The 20,642-nt window shown below is 44.0% G+C and overlaps 1 protein-coding gene across 2 annotated transcripts in view; it reads left to right on the forward strand.

Annotated features, from left to right (window-relative positions):
* Positions 1–3,945: 3,945 nt before the first annotated feature.
* Positions 3,946–20,642, forward strand: part of DDRGK1 (DDRGK domain containing 1) — a 41,016-nt gene continuing 24,319 nt past the window's right edge. For both annotated transcript variants that reach the window (XM_030022960.1, XM_041124766.1), the window contains exons 1-2: positions 3,946–4,095; positions 10,929–11,087. In XM_030022960.1, coding sequence (XP_029878820.1) covers positions 4,008–4,095; positions 10,929–11,087 — 247 coding nt within the window. In that variant the 5' untranslated portion in view covers positions 3,946–4,007. The remainder of the gene's footprint in view (positions 4,096–10,928; positions 11,088–20,642) is intronic.

A 20,642-nucleotide genomic window follows, 5' to 3' on the forward strand; every position in this document is an offset into this window, starting at 1 on the left:
ATGGTGCACCAACGTCCTGGGTGGAGTTCACCCCACATATAAGGTTACCAGTTCATTGCCCTAAAACTATAAAGTACACCTGCATCTCTTTAACTCTGGCATACTGATTCAGACACCTCCCAGAGTTTCATCATGCAATCCACCGAGTGTTTCCTGGAAGGTGCTGAAGACCTTTTGCGCCCACTGGCACAAAGGAGTGGATCCAGAAACGCTTCTGTTCGTTAGCACATTTATAGACGAGTATTTGGAAGAATACCAGAGGTCCATATCCAAGTGGGAGGGAGCCGGCAAGCAGTGCTTGCATTATTTCTCCCTGTAAATACATTCTGTTACACGAAGGTTACATCCACGCTGTAAATTCAGGAATGGCCAGGCACTGGAAAGTAATCATCTGCGTGAGAAAATTGTTAGAAAGTTCCCCAGCATAAATTTGGGTGCCAATTTGCATTTTCCTAGATATTTCCCAGGCATGGTTCAATGCCCGGAACAGCCCAAGAACAACCCCCAGCAGGGAGTTTGCATCCAGCCACCCTCTTCTGGAAAGCAAAACCATTTACAAGTGTGGAAGAGGGCATTTTGTGCCAGTTGGCCACAGGGCCCAAGATACATTTAGTTCCTGGATGCGCTTAGTTTATTAGCACAGATGATGCTGAATTGCCTCTACTTAGAGTCTTATTACCGGACATCAATACATGATGCTACCATACACTTACTGAATCAAACACTCTGGGACTACACTGCCAGCTGGATTAATTCTCGTTGCTATTACAAAGAAATGATGATCATTCACGCAAGCGTATATAATTCCTGTATACAATGAGGCATTTGAGCAGGGAACGTGCTCTTTGACCTTCCGTCAAAATAAAGAATAATTTGAAAAGCCACATACTTTCCCTCAAAACTGCCTGCGTCGGGACCAGGCGCTGCCCCCATGCTGGCTGAGGAAATCGCATAGGCTTGCAAGTTCTGGATTACTATGATCCCACTGTAGTGCGATATTTGCAAGACTGAGTGGGACAAGTCATGCTCCAACAGCGGTCACTTAAACCCAGTTAACACCTACTGCTTATCACAGCCTTCACATACATTTTCCTAGTGTCTTGGTAAAAATTCAACCTGAAAATCCTCTGAAATCTACGTTTACTAAAGAAACCGGAGGGATTTTTCCAGATCTAAACTGGGAAAAACATAAAAGGGCTTCTGAGAAATACAACCCAAGGGATGTAAAATGTTTCTGAAGAAGACCCCGGTGCCGTAACCAAACTGAACTGAGCATCCAATGCCCTGCCCTTCATCTGTAGAGTTTAAGCTCTGTTTCTACACGGCATAACGGTGACACCTACAGGAAAAAACTCATGTGCTACCTCTGCAGCCCAGAGAGGAGCGGATGACATCACATCATTTATATTATCTCCTTATTCAAGGTCGTAGGGACTGTGCAAGCAAATAAAATACATTATCACTCACACAAGAAAGTGCTGGCTGCAGGGCAAGGTCATTAGCTGGATGATAAGAAAACAGGATCTGGGATCCATCAACTCCCTCCACATCTGCTGTAGCCACTACTACCAAGCAAAGCACGAATGACAGCAGAGGTAAGCAAACTAAAAAAAGGTAAAATTTCCATAATAACGCTTCTTTCTGGATGCATCTTTCGAGCTTTGCTCGGTGCATGCCCATGTGTGGCTCCAGGAAACGGCTATTTGTGCACCCAGAGTGGCTTGGACTGAGTTACACTGAGACTGTCGCTAAACACAGACAGGTTTGTGAGAACACCCCACCGCTTCCCGCTCCTTCAGCAATGAACTCCCTGCAGGACAGAGACACACTCGTATCTCACACTTGGCCTGTGCCCCTTTACTGTTTTCTCAGCAGTGTTACAGGACTTGATACAGGACTATAGAAGAACATTCAAATGTTAGAGCACATAATATTTCTTAGGAAGTTTAGTATGTTCTCCAATCAGAACGGATTTTAAGAAAGTGAAATATTCTACAGGTAAAATAACTAAAAACTTTGTTCTTAACTCTCATTAAAGAATCACCATTTTTAAAATTTGCAGGCAAAGACATGGAAGAAAAACACAGACATTTTTCATTCAGGTTTTATTTTTACAAGCGATCCTGACCATTACACATGATATAAAATAACCATTGTCTGAAGCGTACCCTGAAGATAATCACCAGGAAAGCTTCAGTTCACAATTTATCTAATTGTGTATAGGTGCAATTTCCCTTGTGTCTCAAAAGTTACCAGAAGACATGTCCTTTCCGACCACCCAGTGAATATTAGACTAACCTGGTAAGACAGAAACAGACCACAGACTATACAGTTTGAGCAGAACATGAACAAAGGGGCATCGTCACCAATTTCCAAAATGAGATTCGAAAGATTATTATTAAAATAACACTTTGTAATAAAACATCCAGTAGTTCAGTCCCTTTCTGAGAACTTCCCACTGTGTTGCTGGTTCTACGTTGTGAAGACTTAACAAATTCCTTAGCAGAAGCTGTTTTTTCTGTGGCAGACAGATCTGAATTTGTCTTGAGCTCATGACAGTATGTGCAAAGGCAGCTGTGCGGTCCACAGTAATGACTAATTAGCTAAAACAGTTATTTTGATCATGTCTAGATGTCCAATAGTCTCTAATTTCCATTTTCAACTTATTAAAACATTTCCCCCAACAACAAACAGTACTTTAAAAGGCCACACGAAAGGCATCTCCGAAACAAGAAAGGGCTAGATCAGTCAGAACTTTACAACCACAAAGCAAGTCAAAACGAGTAAAAACTAAAATACTTTCCTCCTCGCTCACAGAAGGACTGGGGCAGAGCCTGACAAACGGTTTGAGATCTAACGGTGGGCGATCATCCAAGGGGGGGAAGTTTGTTCTCCACCCCCAGCTGCAAGTTCCTGCAGCATCCTTTTTGTGCTGATATATGTTCTGATCTGGCTAAAAACCAAACCCAGGGGAAAAAAAAAAAAAAAGAAAAAAAAAATTAGTTCCCTGCTCTGGCCCATTGCATGGTCACAGAGCACTGCCAGCAGCAAAAGGGAAGCGACAGGAGACAGATCCTCCATTTGGCTGGACACCAGCATTAGATCAGCTTAAAGCAATTATCAATCTACAGCCAAAGCCCACCCAACTTGCACTGGCTCTGCATAGACCAATGCAAACCTGATTTTCACACAAATCAGCTTCCTCTGGGCAGCTTGGTGTCCTACATTTTTACCAAATTAAGCCAGCTTTCCCACATTTTTACCAAGGTAAGCCAGCTCACTAAGCAAGACAGCTAGCTTTCGGCCAGTTCAGGGTCAGCCTCTCCGATCTTGTCAGAGGCAAACTTGCTTTGGTTGAGACCGCATCAGGACAGCATTTCTGCAGCTGCCTGATGTGCTGCTGAGCCAGGCAGCTTCACCTTGATGCCACGCCTACATACCCCTGATTTAAAGGCAGTACTTATAGACTTTTCATAAGGTGTAACTTAAGCTTCATCGGGCCCGGTGCTGGGTCACGGCTGACGATATCGCCACGCGTGGGCCAACCCGCTGCACGCACAGACGCTTCATCCCTCGGTGCTGCTGAGGGAAACGCCTCCAACACCCGTGCCCGACGGCCAGGCTCACCGCCGCCGCGCTCCCGGGCGGTTTTGCCTCACAGTTTTTAATTCCTCCTTTCAACTTCTCCTCCAGACGAACCGAGGCCCGGCCCGGTCCCCGCCGCCTCCCTCACTGACCGCCCCGGGGCCGGCGCTCCCTCACCGCCTCGCCTCGCTGCCAGGACCCCGATCCCCACGCGGGCTGCCCTCCACCGCGCCTGCCCGGCTCCGCCACGGCTCGCCTCAGCGCCGGCCCGCTTCAGGCAGTACGCGGGCAGCCCGCGAGCGGGGGGCCTTGCGGCGGGGAGAGGTGGGGACGTACCAAGTGCCGCCCCCCCCCCCCCTTCCCCTCCTCTGCTCATTCCACCCTCCACCCTGCGGCCGGTGTGGGCGGGGCCGGGCCGGAGGATGGACGCGGCGCTGCTCGCCGCCGCCGCCGTGCTCCTCGCCGTCCTCCTCTTCTTCGCTACCCGCCTCCGCGGACAAGCGAGGGCAGGTGGGTTAACGGGTTTGGCTCGGTCTTCCCCCCCCCCCCCGCCTCAGTGGCCGCTTCCCGCCCCGTTCCGGCGGGGCGCGCTCAGGCGGGCCCGCCCCTGCTCTCAACGGGGTCCGCCGGGCCCCCGCGCGCCTCGCCTCAGGCCTTGCCCTGAGGGAGGGGGAGCCGCCATGGCGGGGGGGGGGGGCGGTTGGTTGGTCCCGGTGTTTCCCCCCGGGATTCCTGGCGTCCTTCCCTTCCCTTCACCCGCTGGGGTCGTCCCCTCAGGCCCCGGGGTGGGAGTCCCGGGCGGCGGCGAGGCCTGGTGTTGCTGTTCGGGGCCGGGGCCCGGTTCCCGGCTTGAGGCGGTTCTAGGGTGAGGGACAGCGGGTTTGTCGTGGTGTTGAAAGTCTGGCAGGGTTCCCGCTCTGGGGCTGGGAGGGCGGGGGGGAAGGTGTATCCCTCAGGCTCCTCCTGCGAACGGGGAGTGAAATCTACCGCGTGAGGTGACAGCCCAGCCTGGCTGGCAGGACCCCTGGTTCTCCCTGGCAGGTCCTGGGCAACGGCCGGTTAATGTTCCTGTCACACAAGAGACCTGAAAGGCAGGCCGGTCTCTCTCCGGCCCCTGACAGCCTGCTTTACCTGCATTTCACAGAAATTGCCCACTTCTGCTCCTTTTCTGCCCCGCCCGACGCTGTGAGGGCTTGCTAGCTGTGCCAGGTTTAGGTGCGGTGTTGCGCAGTCCTGTTCTGGGGACGGGTAGATGATACAGCACTTCCAGTCCTCCCTCAAATGGCGAGTGTCTTATTGCTGACCAGCAGCTAGAATTGTAGAATCATTTAGGTTGGAAAAGACTTTTAAGATCATCGAGTCCAACTGTAAACCTAACAACTGCCAAGCTCGCTGAGGCAGCGTGGAACCATGGTGGAAGAGACTTTGGCATGGGTGCAAGTTGAGTGTTATGGGAAGAAGTCAGATGTGTCTGAACTTACCAGCCTTGTGTTTTCAAAGTGGAAGAAGGGAGGTCATTTAGCTGTGGGTCTCAAATTCACATCTTTAGCCAGGACAAACACTGAAGCCTTTGTCAGTATAACAGCAGTTGCCAGGATTTGGTGTGTTTTGGGGTTGGGTTTGTTTTGTTTTTCTTTTGAGGAGGGGGTAACTTTGATCATTTTTTTTAAGAGAAAAAACAAAACACCTCTGGTATAAACACATTGCAGTGCAAGAGCGTATGCTGCTAAGAGCTTTGTGTTAAGAGCAGTTTTTGCTGATAATAATTTAATTTTCCAACACATTTCTCACACTTTCTTTTGTATAGACGTGATCTAAATCTTTCTCAACAGCTCGGAAACTGATGAAACTTTGTCAGGTTTCTAGTTAAAGCTTTTGGTAAAAAGTGAGTGCGTGTCCCAGAGAAATGAGACTGCTGGAAATAAGTAATTTCCTGAACTTGACTTGTATCATGACTTAGGTAAATCAGGGTCTGTGGGGTTCAGGAGGATTTCTTTTTCTTTTCTTTTAAAGTGTACAGAGTTCTAACTTGAAGCCCAAACATTTGGTTTAAATGGTCTGAATTCTCAAAAAGCTTTAATACTGTTTTTGAGCAGCTTGGTTAAAGTTAGTTTACATTCAGGATAATTTAATCATTTTGAAGCCTCTTTTTCCGTGGCATCTTTTTGACACTTCCACATTAGCCTTGCTTTTTTAATTGTGGTTTTAACATAATTTCTACCTTAATATACTGATTTCTGTCATTATAAAGCCCTTTACAGAATTTCAGTTTGTGGGGATGACATTGTTCTCACACAACAGAAATTATTTTTCAATACCATTGGGGCTGTGGCGTATTTAATATGTGCAAAATTTGGTCTTAAACAGGAATTTGCTTTCCTGTTCCTCTTGCTTATGTGCAGAATGGAAGCTGCTACAATTCTGCTAGTAAATCTGTGTTGTCTCATGGAAAGGATTTGAAGCCAGGGACTCCTGACCTAGAGAACTGGTTGGTAGCTCTCACCTTTTCTTTTTAATGTCTGGGGATTGGGGCAGCAGCTTCTCTTTATGCTCTCTCTTGGGGAATTGTCCTTTTAAAAATGTTCAAGACTTGCCTGCTTTGCATAATGAAGGGAGCTAAGGATCACAAGAGGTAAATCCTGTAACCGTATTTCCTTTGAAAGGTCATTTGGAGCAGCACAGTGTTTCCAGCAAGATCATGCCTGGACTTGTTATGCTGAGAATAGAAGAAAAAAAAAAAGTAGCTTTGCTGGCTTTTACACATAGTTGGCATATCTACTTGTGTACAAGCCCTAATGTGGTCAGCTGTTCTAGGCAAAAGCACCTCCGCAGGGAAGCCAAGCATACTTCCACCTGTTGCAATTTCTCTTTGAATTTCACAGGTTAGGTTAGCACGAAGGTAGATGCTGGATGCTGCCCGTGTGGTAGGAAGTACCACTAATGTGTGAGGGTGCAGTAGGTGGAGCTCTCTCCGCATCGGTACGGGACGAGGGAGCTCACAAACTAGTAGCTGTGTCTTGCTGGACTGCCTCGAAACTTGCCAGCCCAGGTGTTACCCTGATGGATTTGCTTATCTGATATAACTGAAGATAATGTGCTGTGGTAGGTGAAGGATTGCTTCTCAAGAAAAAAATGCCTTTGCTCTGAGCGAGTGGAAATTTGCAAAGCTTCGTAAAGGAGCAGATTTCTACCTGGGGTATGTAAAATTAGGTCCTAAGAAGTCTGGGCTCTGAAAGATTTCATAGGGTTCTTTGTAATGATGTAACAGTGGTGCTCCACATCCAGTTTAGGAAAGAGCTCTGCAGAGTTCTGCTCTGTTTCCCTTTGGGAAGGAGCTCTGATAGTGCAACGAAAGTTTCACAGTTGCTGCTGTGTACTGGCTGACAAGTCGGATGAAATAATCTCCATTGCTGCCTCTGCACTGTGCTGATGTTTCTGAAAACGCAGAGGCGGAGCTGCTGTCTCAGCACGGCAGTAAACCTGCCGTCCCCAGAAAAGAGGTATTGCCTGGGTTTTGGAAGGCTGAGTCGGAAACTGGAGAACCTAAAGCTTAAAATACAAACTAAACCCGGCTTTCAAGCCATGTCCATTTTCCAGACATCTATTTAATTTTTTGTTTGTATTGCCTGTTAATTTGAGGGCTTTATCTAATTAATATCTTGTGGCCTGCCATTCTGCAAACCATCGAGCATCTCCTGGATCAGCTTGTCTCACCTGTATAATGTTGGTCATTAAGTTTCACTCAGATGGCTCTATATCAAGTCTCATTAGTCCTTGTGTGACTAATCTCTGCATGAACTGGCTAGCCTGGGGTGCCGCTTATGTCTGAGACCTCTGCAGCTACAGGAAAATGAAGAGATGTATTGAGATAAGTGCAGTGGCCAAACCACGCCCTGTGCTGCAGCAGGAGGTGAAAAAAGCACAGGGCCAGACCCCAAGGAAAATTATTCTTGACCTCAAATCTGACAGTTGATCCAGTTCCAAGAATAAGAGCAAGAGGGTTTTTAAGTGTATCCTCTGTATTCTTTGAAATCACTAGTCACACCCCTCTGTGTGCAGCTCTAGTCGATCTGTGATACTTCCAGTTCAGAGGGAGAGAGAGCATATCTAACTTTCTAGATACTGGAATAAATGATGTGTCTTGAGCCACGTAGACGAATCGTTGACCCCTGAAGAACCAACCAGGTAGAAGTGTGTTACAGGCAGAGTAAATGATTCTTTTCTTCTCCCCCTTATGAAGGATGGGAAGAAATGCAAGGACTAATGTTCAAGTTTTTCAAATGACTGTCCAGCTGAATGCCTTGCAAACAGAAGCTATAGGGGGTGGGAGGGAAGAAAAAAGCTGTATTAAAGCATATCTTTTCCTACTAAATGAGAATCTGTAGTGTCGTCTAGGTGTCTTCTGTCATTTGTCCGAATGTTTTGGAGATCTGACAAGGATTGTCCAACAACTGCCTTGTGTGTTTGACCATGATACAGGTCAGGTTTGGTGGGGTTTTTACTGCTTTTTTGAGCCCTGTTAACACTGGTCAGCTTTGAGGAATTACCATGTCTCCTGTGGAGAACTAAATTGAGAAAATAGGACAGCTTGGCTCACATGTTTGTCTCTGTGAGGGTTAAGCATCTCGGTTTGAAATGAATATGTGGCTTATAAATAGATTCCTCTTTCACAAAATGCAAAACAGTCTCTGTTTCGCAGGACAATGGGAACCAAAAACAAACCCCAGAATGAATGAGGGCTGGAACTGCACAGCTGATACTTCCAAAGGTGGTCCTGCACAGAGTTACTGAGATAGACACACTGAAGCTTTCAGGTGAAAGGGTGCTAAGGTTTGAATTGCAGTGTATCTCAAGAACTTAAGAGAAATATTGCATTTGTATAAAAAGTCTTTTTGCAGACTAAGTATTTCTGGCATTTAGTAGTGTCCCAATAAGTGATCTGCTGCTCTGCCTTTGCAGTATAATGCTTTCCTATAGCATGTTCTGTAGCATTCAAAATAAGCATTATCATGCTATAAATAAGACTGGGCAAGCCTTGAAGCAAAATGCTTGGATCCCTGGAGCCTACGCTCTGTAATTTATTATAGACCTGTTTTGGTCCACAGATAAAAGGAGTGGATGAGAACAAGAGGGTGACAGCAGTGTGATAGTGCAGTGACTCAATTCAAAATGTCACGGTGCGTGCTAGTGCTGGAGTTTGCTGGGGGACTGCTAACATCATTGTTGCAGCAATCCCGAACTGCTAATGGCTTTGCTGGCCAAATATTTCCCCAGATGACTCTGCTTTGCAGCCTGTGCTGAGCTCAGTGCTGTTGCAGCTATATTGTTATCAGCACCAAAGTTAGCTGCTTTGAAGCTAGTTGAGATATACTGAGATGAGCTGCAAGCACACCTTTGATCATCGTGTAGATCTAGTCATAATGAATCTTATTTTCTGATCATAGATATGCTAATAGTAGTTTTTTTAGGAAGGCATTGTTTGGATCAGAGGATGCTGGAGACTTGGCAGAGTGTGCAAAGCATTTTGTGCTCCTGCTGGGACACAATATAATCTGGCAAAGCACAAAAAAGTGTGTCCTGAGTTGAAGCAATGAGTAGTTCTGCAGCTGTCCGTGGGACCAGTTGAATATTTACCTGAATTAAGGCATAGTAGTTAATACTTTGCAGGATTGAGCAAGTATCAATGTACACTAATATAAGTTATGCTTATCAATGGAATATGCAAAGCAGGTATCAAGCATGATGATATTTTACCCTTATCTTGATTGTTTTGGCATGACTACCATAGTTGATAGCAACAGGATCAGGGAGGTCTCAAAGAAAAACCTGGCCAAGGGTTTTCTATGGAGAACTTCTGAAATGAGCCCACTGGTCAGTTGCTTGCTCCCATGCTGTCTCCCAGCTGCTCCTCTGTTAGGATATTTCTCATTTGTCAGATCTTAATTAGTAACTGAAGCATATGCAGAGGGGATGGCAGTGAGAGCTGCAGTGACCTTTGGTGTTCTGTCTTCCCCTACATGTGTTTATTGGGAGACCTGCAGTTTAAATCAGCATGGTAGAATGAAGTTACCCTGTATGTATCACAGCTGTAATTTGTATTTGCTATGCAGGTTTTGTTTCAGGTATAACGATTTACATATTCCACTCTGAAACATGCATGCTCCGAGGTTTGAATTCAGATGAATCTACTTCTAAGTTACACAAGTACAAAATAAAAATAAATAAAAAAAATCAGAATACTTTAGAAGGGAAAAAAGTATTTCTGGGTCCTTGCCTTTTGGTAACTCAGAAACTATTAGACTGCTAGTCCTGCCAGGTAAAGAGAATTGTTTTCTGGCAGAAAGGAAAAACAGATTATCAGTTTAGATGAAATAATAATATTTTTTAAGCACTTGGGGGAGGCGAGGGGATGTCTGTCTTTGTTTTGTGGTGTGGTGATTTTGTTTGGGGTTTTTTTGTGTGGGCTCTGTCAGATCAAATAACATTCGCAGCACATAGCTATAGCTTTTTCTTTATGATGATCTACATGCTATTGCAAAAAAGACTGCTGTCAGGATAAAATTTCCATTTGTCCTGGTTTCAGCTGGGATGGAGTTAATTGTCTTCCTAGTAGCTGGTACAGTGCTATGTTTTTGAGCTAGGTATGAGAAGAATGTTGATAACACTGATGTTTTCAGTTGTTGCTAAGTAGTGTTTAGTCTAAAGTCAAGGATTTTTCAGCTTCTGATGCCCAGCCAGCGAGAAGGCTGGAGGGGCACAAGAAGTTGGGAGGGGACACAGCCAGGGCAGCTGACCCAAACTGGCCAACGGGGTATTCCATACCATGTGATGTCATGCCCAGTATATAAACTGGGGGGAATGGGGGGATTGTCGCTCGGGGACTAACTGGGCGTCGATTGGCGGGTGGTGAGCAGTTGCACTGTGCATCATTTGTATATTCCAATCCTTTTATTATTACTGTTGTCATTTTATTAGTGTTATCATTATCATTATTAGTTACTTCTTTTCCTGATTTTCTCCCCCATCCTACTGGGTAGGGGGGGAGTGAGTGAGCGTCTGTGCGGTGCTTAGTTGCTGGCTGGGGTTAAACCACAACACGTTGCATAGAGCACTGGGCACAAATAAGAAGGTTCCAGTGCATGATCCTGCTTAATCACGGGAAAGCAACTTGCACGTATCTCCTGCCATGCAGGGAAAAAAAACACGTGAGAGTGGGGAGGCATTCTCTCATTTGGAAAACACCACCAGTATTGCATTTCTGATTGCAAAAGTTGACTGGCAAAAGGACGACTGCAGCAAGCAGAGATGGCCAATCTCTCATCAATTAAATTTCCCTTTTGCAGCTGATGAGGAACACCAGCAAAATGTGGCAGCAGCAGCAGTGGCCAGGCCCCGGCCCCATACTGAAGAGCGGGGAGATGGGATGCCAAGGCGCCGGAGGAACATGGGAAACCGGATGATGGCCCAGAGGAGAGCACAGCAGGCAGAAGACTGGGTGGAAGGTAATACTTGGTTCAGTTCATCTTGCAAACATCGAAACGGACCTTAACAGCAGATGTTAAGGTTGGTGAAGGGGTGCAGTTGGCTCCTGAAGAAAGTTTTTCAGTTTTGCTGACTGTGAGTTACTTGCAGCTTGACTATAATCTTTTTTTGACTCTCCAACTTCTTTCTGTACTTCCTCACTTAATCTCTGTGTACCACTTACCTTTAACTGAAGTGCCTGCCGCCTCCTGTGGTGAATTCTGGCAGTTTGTTGTGCCAACAGTGCATCACAACATATTCTTTGCTTACTTCCTAGAAACTGCCTTTTGTATTTCCTGCTTAACCATGCAGGTTAAATTTGGGTAAACAGAATCCGCACCTTGCACTCGAATAATGAGCCATAGTAAAGTACTGGTTTCTTACAAATCGGTGGAAAGCATTAATTCCCCAATGTAATCTCTGTAAAATCTGGAGTTTTCTTTCTGAGGAGCCATACAGGTGGTGATCAGAATCAAGCCAATTAACTGGAGATCACCACAGACTGCAGCGTTTTGTCTTACTGCCAGCAGTTTGTTGACAATGAGTCCTCTGTTCCTGTGCTGGATCTACAGTTAATAGCTTTGCTTCTGTGGTGTGGTTGTAGATGAGAACATGGTGATAAATAACATCTTTCTACACCCTGTAAGCCTTGCTCCCTTTTCTGGTGAAACTTCACACATTATTATCTTTGTTGCTAAAGAAACGATATCACCACGATTCACTTAACTGGATTCCTTCTACTTTCAGATTGTGGGTTAAGCGTTCAGGGTTTCTGCTCAATTATTGATAAAAGTGGGCTTTGCTTCACTTGAGTTTGCAGTGGAGATCAGAGTGTCTTTTTGGTCTGCAGTAGGTGAGAAACAGTGAGCACGCATCTGTGTGATGCCTTGATTAGGGGCTAGTTGCATTTTCTTCAGCTTTTCTTGTCTTGCACTTCGTAGAAAGTGTCTTGCGCTCATGTTGGCAGGTAAACGTGCTTTTCAAGCTAATTGTGTTCAACGGTTTCACAAATGGAAAATTGACAGGTCTGAACTTTTCAACTTTGGTTATTTCTTTTCATGTGATAGCATCCTGAAAATAAAATGAAATCTGAATATCTTTTGCCTTAAACTCCAGACATCAAAAGTTTGAATGCTGAAGGCCAACAGTGAAGCTGTCAAAGCAAATGGCTTATCTTACTTTGTAACTTTAGCAATAGAAGAATCTGTGTCATTGGGCTTTATAAATAATTCTTTTGCAGCTTACTGTACATAAGATGCAAGTGCTGCGGCTCTTGCATGAAGTTTTCTTTGAAATGACATCCCTGTTTTGTTTTTTTTTAATTTCTTCTTCAAATTAAACCAACTTCTTGCTCTTTGCTTCTGTTTTCTGCTTCTGTGTGGGTTTTTATTCATATTCTGGGGTGGATTTTCCAAGTGCCTAAGCACTGTTGCACAACCAAAGCCTTTGGAGACTGAGCATAGACTTCAGTATAGCTGTGGAGAGAAGCATCTGTCTGTGGTTCCCCAGCATTGAGGTGTGCAATGACTAGTGGCCATTATTACTTGGGACTAGCCCCACTTTGTCATAGACTGGCTGTGTCTGTGCTGCAAAGCCCTTAGTCTGGCCCTGAGCTGCCTATATTTGTGTGTGGTTTGGGGGGTTTTTTTGCCCCTTAGAGAAGGATGTGTTATGTGTTTTGAAGGCCAGTCTGTGGGCATATAGCATAGGCCCAGAATGACTCTTGGATTTTTCTCCTTTGCGCGGGAGCCATGTCCATTTTCTCTGTCATTGCAGTATAGAGCAGTTTTGTCTAATTACTGCCTCCGTTTGAACGTGTTGAAATAGCAAGTTATCCCCACAGCTGAGTTTTGTGTTGTAAAAATTAGTTGGTTCATATGGAAAGAGAGCCCAGAACGCATGCAGTGTTGGACAGTCCCAGGCAATGCAGGACCAGTTGGGGCACCCAGGGCTGAAGAGCAAAGCTATTTGGCAACGTAGACAGAAACACTGGAAACAAGCCAGTCTGGTTTCTTCAGTCTTGACTTGTAAATGTTCTTGTTGCTTTAGAAGGCTTCTGAACATCTGCAACTGAAGCGTGTTGGTTTTTTTTCGTTGTTAAAATGTTGTTAAATTTGTTAAAATGTTTTACTAGTAAGTTTCTGTTCTGTGTGTGGAATTTCCACTCTGGGCCTGTGTTTAGCTTTGGGCAAAGCTACCTGATCCTGCTCTGTGTCACTCTGACTTCTGCCACAGGTCGGTGCAGGCATAACACCAACCCAGCGCTGCAAGATTTCTAGCACTGAACTCAGGAGGGGCGTGAGGATGCCCTGGCCAGATCTATGTTACTGTTACAGACATGGAAGTGGAGTCAGGTAGGAACTGCTGTTATCACCAAAGTATTTTGCCTGTTGGAAGCCAGTTCTGCTGACTCTAGGGAACGGTCTCAAAGCAACACTTGCAGGCTTTGGAGTTGTGGTTAGCATGAGGGTTTTCTGTTTTCCATCTAACAATCAGATTTCAATTCCAGAATGAGAAAGAAAGCTTCAAGGGTAAAATAGTAGCCCACGGTTTCTGCTGCCTGTGCTAAGTTGTTGTATTGTGCCAGTGCTCAAATCTCTTGCAGAGTAATGGAGGGAACCAAAACAAATTGTGGCACTAGGATCAGAACCTCTCACTTTTAATTGTCCTTTCTGTAGTTGAAATCTTATTCTTATTTGCTTGCAAGTCTGGATAAGGAGTCATTTAATACAGACAAGGATAGTAAATGATTGTTTCGAATGCTCAAATCTACACCCATTGCCAGTGGAGCTAAACCAGGTTATAATTCTTCCTTTAGGTCGGTGGGGTGGGATAAGACATGTAAATTACTTGCAGATTGTCACAGAAAATAGACAGTGAAGCACTAAGTGCCTCGACTTTCCTACCAGAATTGCAACCCACGCGGCGTACGTAGGTTCCTTATTCACGGGTTCCATGTGGGCTGCACTGTGCTGTGGGGGCAGGCCCGCTAGCCAGCTGCCTACGCTGGCTCGGTTTGCCTGAGTAATGTTTTTCAGTGGTTAGTTGAGTACTCAAAGGAGGTCATCTGTTATGAGAATATGAACATCTATTAATATCCTCTGATGACCAAAGATTGCTGGGGAGATATTTTTCATCAGTGACAAAGTAATTCTCAAAATGACTGAGACCCCTGAGCTGTGTTCCACCAGCATGGCTTTAGAAAAATGGGTTTATTTGGCTTATATTGCCCAACTTAATTCTAGTCATAACACTACTGTCTTTCATGCAGCCCAGTGCAATCTAGGCAACTGTTGTTAAAGTCTGTGTGCCTCAGAGGACATCTGCTCTGCACATTGTAGCAGGGTGCCTATGCCTTTCCCTGTGGAAAATGAGTCTGGAAGGAGAGTTCTGTATTCATGTGGTTAGGTTGCTTCTGATATCCCAGCTAGCTAGCAGACTTAATTAGCTCTGTTGTATCTTAATTTAAATTGAACCCAGACAGAAGTGGCTTTGTGGGGCTAGCTAGAGCCAGGATAAAAATAAACTCACTGCAAGGCATAAATGTGTGTGGATTTCAGGCATTAATCATTTAGGGCAGGAAAGGCCAAGCTAAGCAGTGGAAGGAAGCAGGGGAAAAGGGATAAACTGGAGTTGGGCTGAGAGTTGTTTGGGACGTGGGGTAGTGTGAATAAATAGCATTAGCCATTTTCCAATTTCAGATCCCATTTATTGACTGAGGAGGGTATTTATGGCTCTTGTTTATTTGCCTGACTGATGCTCGGAGTGCATCCACTTGGACTTTGATCACCTTTGGGTATGTGTAAAGATGTTTCGTTAAGAGCTTTTATTTGGTCGCTGGTCATGTGCAGAAAGAGCAGTCATCCAATTCTCGAGTTGAGCTTGCACTTCCAGACCTGCTTATTGTGCCTTGAACAGTGCAAAGAGCTCTGCAGTGAAGTAGGTACTTCTCTTGACACTACATTTTATGCTTCTTGGAGCAGAAAGCGACCCAGCCAATCTGATGTTTGCATAAAAGCTTTAGTACCCTAATTTCCGATCAAGTGACAAGAAACTTGTGGGGATGAACTTATAACGGCAAGTATGGTTGGGCTGTCTTGATCCTACCGTTGTAAAAATAATGAGGATGATGAACTGAGGCAAACGCCTGTTTGCTTGAAGGACTGTTATACATTATTTCGGACAGTGACTTTGTACAAACATGTAGCAAGAAAACCTGCCTGCCTCAGCACACGATACAAAGAGTTTGCGGAGAGACAGAGGCATGCACAGGCAAAGTGCCTTTTCCAGGGTTGTTCAGTCAGTCGGTGAGTAGGACACAGGTTTTGCAGTCCAGGTTTTCTGTCACTTGGAGTGGTGTCTTGGACCAAAACTTGCTGCTGTTGATTTGAGGGGGTGGCATTTTTGTTGGCTGAAACTTCTAGGTGTCGCCACACCATGATTTAGGGTAGTTACAAGAAACAGACTTCTCTAAGAAATGATAGCAATCTCCAAACCACCAAGCAAAACAAAGACCACTGGGCAACCCTCTGGGTGGAAGGCTTTGGTCGATGTTGTGGATGAGGCTGAGCTAGATAGAGAAAGAAACAAGGCAAAAGAGAAGGATGTGCCAGGAGAGCCTAAGCAGCCCAGTAGATTTCCAGGGAATACTTTCAAGGGTTTAATTTTGAAAGGTGCTCACTTCCACATCCTACAAATAAATGACCTCTCGGACTTGTTGCAAAAAGTGTTCCCAAAAAATGGGATTTTGTGTGGATTATTGTGTTTTGATGGTTTTTTTTCTGAACAAACAGAAAGTAAGGACTGCATCAAAGAAATAATCTGGTTTTGTCAACAGCCTTTATTCGTAACTGTAACAAACTACAGGCGCTCTACTTTTGGCAGCAGCGTATAACTCCAAAAGGTTAAATATCCCAACATCTGCAGGCCTTTTCTCTGAGCTTTTAGCCCTGTATATCTGAGCACAGGTTTAGGAACATCCAGTACCGTGAACGTTGGGTTAAATTTACTTTACTTACACAGAATCGATAATGATAAAGTGAACAGTTGTTGACAGTCTGAGTGCTCTAGCTTGTAAAATAAAAAATTATATCAAGAAGTTAATGGTTCCAACATAAATTAAATCATAAGTTCCTCTCCTCTTTTGCTTGGCAAGACTTGGAGATCAGAATCTCATGTTTTCCTTTATAAGTGCTAATTACGACTGAGGAAGAAAGCACAAAACAAAAAAAGGTCTTAGAAGTTTAAAAAAATAAAATATTTGGGCATTTTTAAATGCCCTTTATTGCTTTGTGTAGCATCTAAGTCCAGCATTCAAATCTTGCATCTAAAAAAATCTTGCATGTGTGTTTTCTGCTAGTTTGGGGGAAAAAATAATATAAAAATTAATCCCCGTTCAGTGATGGATACTGTGTGTAAATTAAAGTGAGGAATGTCTTTGTGCTGAAATTTGCCAACATAAGAAGCACTTTTTCTGAGCAGACTCTCTACCTCTCATGTAACATTGCATCTCCCCACACTCTGGTGTGCTGAAAGATCTGGAAAATTTATAAACATAGAAATGCTGATGTGGTCCTATGCTGTTCTTGTGAAACAGCTGGTAATAGAGCTATATTAATTGATGTAGTAGTTGAAATAAATTTAACGCTTAATCAGTAGGAAAACCTTTCTAGTACAGTTAAACTTTGACTACTAATATCCAAACTACTGAATCAAAAGTTAATTTTGACTTGCTACTATTCATATAGAAAGTGACTTTAGTGTTATCAAAGTATCCACAATGTGTGTCTGCCCTTGAGACATTTCAAATGCAGATGGTGTGTGGAAGAGGTAGGTGTGTGGTTTCTCAGTTATGCCATATGGCTTTATTTGAGAAAAAACTTCAAGTCGTTTGACTTCTGCTCAAAAGGGCTAATGCCCTTTGTTTGCTGTCCTTTTTCTGTCCTAAGCGTAGGCTGGTTTGGGGGCTTCAGATTAATAAGCCAATGTCTCATTCGGTTCCTAAACTGGATAGCTACCAAATTAAAAAAAAAAAAAAATTGAAGTTGTTATGACTCTACCAACACAGGGCTGTGTTACTCATGAATGCCCACACCTTTCCATATGGTGGACCAATTCCTTTCTAGTGGCTGGTGTTACACATCTATTCAATGTTAATAACACACATATGTCTTCTGCCTTCAGGAAGACCTGTTTGTTTTGCCTTGCATCTTCCCCCCCTTTCTCTAACTCCTTTTGTTAGGTGCTGCATAAATAGTAAATAAAGCAGCTAGCTGTGCATAAAGGACTTTTTGTGAGTAGCCACATGTGCAGGTCGCATCCTTTTTTGTGGATAGGATTCCATTTGCTTTGCTTCCAAAACTTAATAGGAGGCAAGACATAGATGACAAGGGCAACTAAAATATATGATACAGGTTGTTTCATTTGGAGTTTTTGCATATTCTGTACACAGTAGCTGGTAAATTCCTGTCCTGATAGAGAACATCATCACTCCAGCACACTTTCTAATGGTATTGGTGTGGTGGTGTATTTCTTCCCTCTCTCTGGGCTGATCTATGAACTCGAGAAGCCTTGCTAGGCCTTAGCATAAGTGTAATGAGTTGGGCAGTTAAGTGTCCCTTGACCATACCGGGAACTCTTGCAAGGCTAAGACAGGGAGCTGTACTGACTGTACCAAGGTCTCCTGTTGCCTGGTGGAGGCTGGGGATGGGAGTAGGGATAATTATTCATTTCCTGACAACCTTAGGACATACCTCAGGTCTCTCCTGACAGCCTTGGAGCATCCCATATCTGAATCTTAAGTCATTCTTTGACAGCCTTGGAGCCTGCCTTACCTGAATCGTAACTCATGTGAAACAGTACTAGTGCTACTGGAATCCCAGAAATTTGCTATTTGCTAAAGCCAGTCATCTCCCAAACCTATAAACAGCAGTACTGAGTGAGACCCTTTGAGCTCTCCTGGACCACAGCAGGCTGCGACCAGTATCTCCCTCTGAGTGGGACGCCTCTCAGAGCTCGCAAACTGTTCAGTTTGCAAAGATTGGAGATCTGTCGCCGAAAGCCGACAAGACTTGGGCTGATATTCTTTGCTCCTTGAGGCTCAACCCTTCATCTGTTGAGAAAGATGCTGAAGCGTTTGATGTGAATATTTTCACTGAACTCAAGGGGAATTTTTAACGGGTATATCTCTTTTACTTGCTTAGTATATCTCTTAGAGTCTTTGTGCATGTATGTGTACTAACCTGAATATTCTATACCAAGTATATTACAAATATTGCTTTTCAAATCTATGTGTAAGTTACTGTTGTGAACTTTATTCAACTCTGAATGAATCTCAGGCTGCTATTATACTCATAATCCCTTTAGATATAAATCGCTGACCAAGTCTGGCACTAGGAGTTGATCCAGCTGCACCTAGACTCCAATAGGAGTTTAGAAAGCAAGGGGGTCTTCTCTGAACCTTGTGACTCAACGGGAGGGTCTCCCTTACCCTTTTTACATTCTCAATCTCTGTACAAATCACGAGAAATCAATTCTAACTCGATTTTCCTTTGTAGGTTTCTCTTTTACCCTATTGCATCTTCAGTCTCTGTATACATAATTTTAGTTTGATTCTAATTTTATTTTCCTGTGTATGTTTCATCCATGTATTAAGTAATAGAGTGAACCTTGCCATCGAACTCTGTAAAATTGCACTTTTATATAAATTCCTATTAAATCATTTTTGCTAATACCCTTGATGGTGATTCTTTAAGCAGTCCAAACCACTCCATTTCGGGACAATTGGGAAGTATTTTTAAAAAGCAGTCAGTAAATTTTCAGGACATTCAAACACCTGTGTGACTGTTAACTGTTTCCTGTTGTCCTGCCTCTCAGTATATTCAAAATGTTAAGGAAAAGCTAAGATTCCCTGAAGCCACCTCTCAGCTGGCTAGCTGAGCAAAACCCATGTTTGTGTAAAGCAGAATATGTAAAGTGGTGTGAAAGTGTCACTGTAAGTCAGACTAGTTCTGCTTTCTGTCTGCTAGAGCTGGAAGCTGGTGGGAATGCTTTGCAAGCTCTGGAAATACTGGTATAGTTATGTTGGACTCTGTAAAGATGGACCAGAACATGTTGGTAGAGGTGTGACTGTGGTTGAAAGCTGTCCCGTTATGTCACATCCAAGCCGTTCAGGTAAAAAGGGTTATGTGTGCCTTGAGGTTTGGTGGTGTTTATCAGCATCATATTGTGAAGTGGGAACAGGACTTTCGTGTCCTGTGGTACTGTGAGCAGTTAGGGAAAGTCACTACTGAAAAACTGCTTGTGTCAAGTTTGGAGCACTAAATTTCTCTCCCTTTCATGCCACGACCCTACGTACATCCCAGAACTGCCACATTTTAAGACATCAGATAAACTGTACAGAGCACCCTAGAAGATCAGCCTTCAAACAAAAATACAGTTTCAGCTTCAACTATACGATGATGTCTGATGTTGTTAGGTTTCCCAACCGAGTATGTACGCAGGCTGGCCAACCGTAGTGCTTTGGGTGATGACAAACCACTTTCACAACAAGTGAGCACAATTAACTGAACGTCTTGCATCACATCTGAAGCACAGGGGTAGATGGATTCCCATGGACTGACCCCCCATCAGGTCTACTAGTGTTGGCAACTATGAATATGTGAAAAGTGATTGCTAAAAGCTGCTGAAATGATAGCTTCTTTATGTTTGAAAAAAAAAAAAAAGTCTCACTGGCTGCGTGCAGCATCCACTCTGCTTTTGGTGCAGCTGTTTTGCTATAATAACCAATTGGTTCAGCAAATCCTTTTACCATGTGCTTATATTCTTGTCAGCATGTTCAGGTTTATTTAGCACATATTAATTGCACCCAGGTTTAGTGCATTGTTGACCTTTAAAGCTCTGCTGAATCATGGGCTGTGTCTGCATCACTGTGTCTGTCTTGCTGGATGTAACTCCATGCACTAGAAAAAGCTTGGAGGAAGTGGTACTTAAGGGCTGACATCAGATGCTTCAAACAGGAGGAAAGCAAATGCTACTGAACAAAGACGTGTTTGATCCAGGACTGGAAAAGGCTTTCAAAGCCTTTCTAGACTTCTGCCAAACCTCTGGCTCAGGTACTCTTAATATAGATGAAATCTGGAAAGCACTCAGAGCCTCAGGTTGAATAGTGTCACAGATGGTGTTTTATATTTGTGGTGTTTTCCAGAAATAATTTTCTAGAGAATAATGCTAGTATTGAACTGTTAATTTTGGAGTAATAACTGCTAAAGCTGGGTTGTTCACCCATTGTGTTTGGAACTCCCCTTAGCCTGGTATTTAAATATAAATAAAGTTATTTTAAGCTTCAGCAAAATTGTAGAAGTAACTGTGTCAAGCCTGAGTGTCCCCTGTTGCTCTCGTTGTGGTGTAGGAAGGGGGAACCCTTTTGATAATCTCAGTAATCAGATACCAGTAATTCTCTGAAGCCCAATTCAGCAAGCCTGCCTCATATTAACTTCCATATCCTGAAAACAGCTAAGTTATTTGAGAGCCACCTA

The sequence above is a fragment of the Aquila chrysaetos genome, chromosome 1 (genome assembly GCF_900496995.4).
Source record: "Aquila chrysaetos chrysaetos chromosome 1, bAquChr1.4, whole genome shotgun sequence".
In the NCBI taxonomy this organism is placed as follows: domain Eukaryota; kingdom Metazoa; phylum Chordata; class Aves; order Accipitriformes; family Accipitridae; genus Aquila; species Aquila chrysaetos.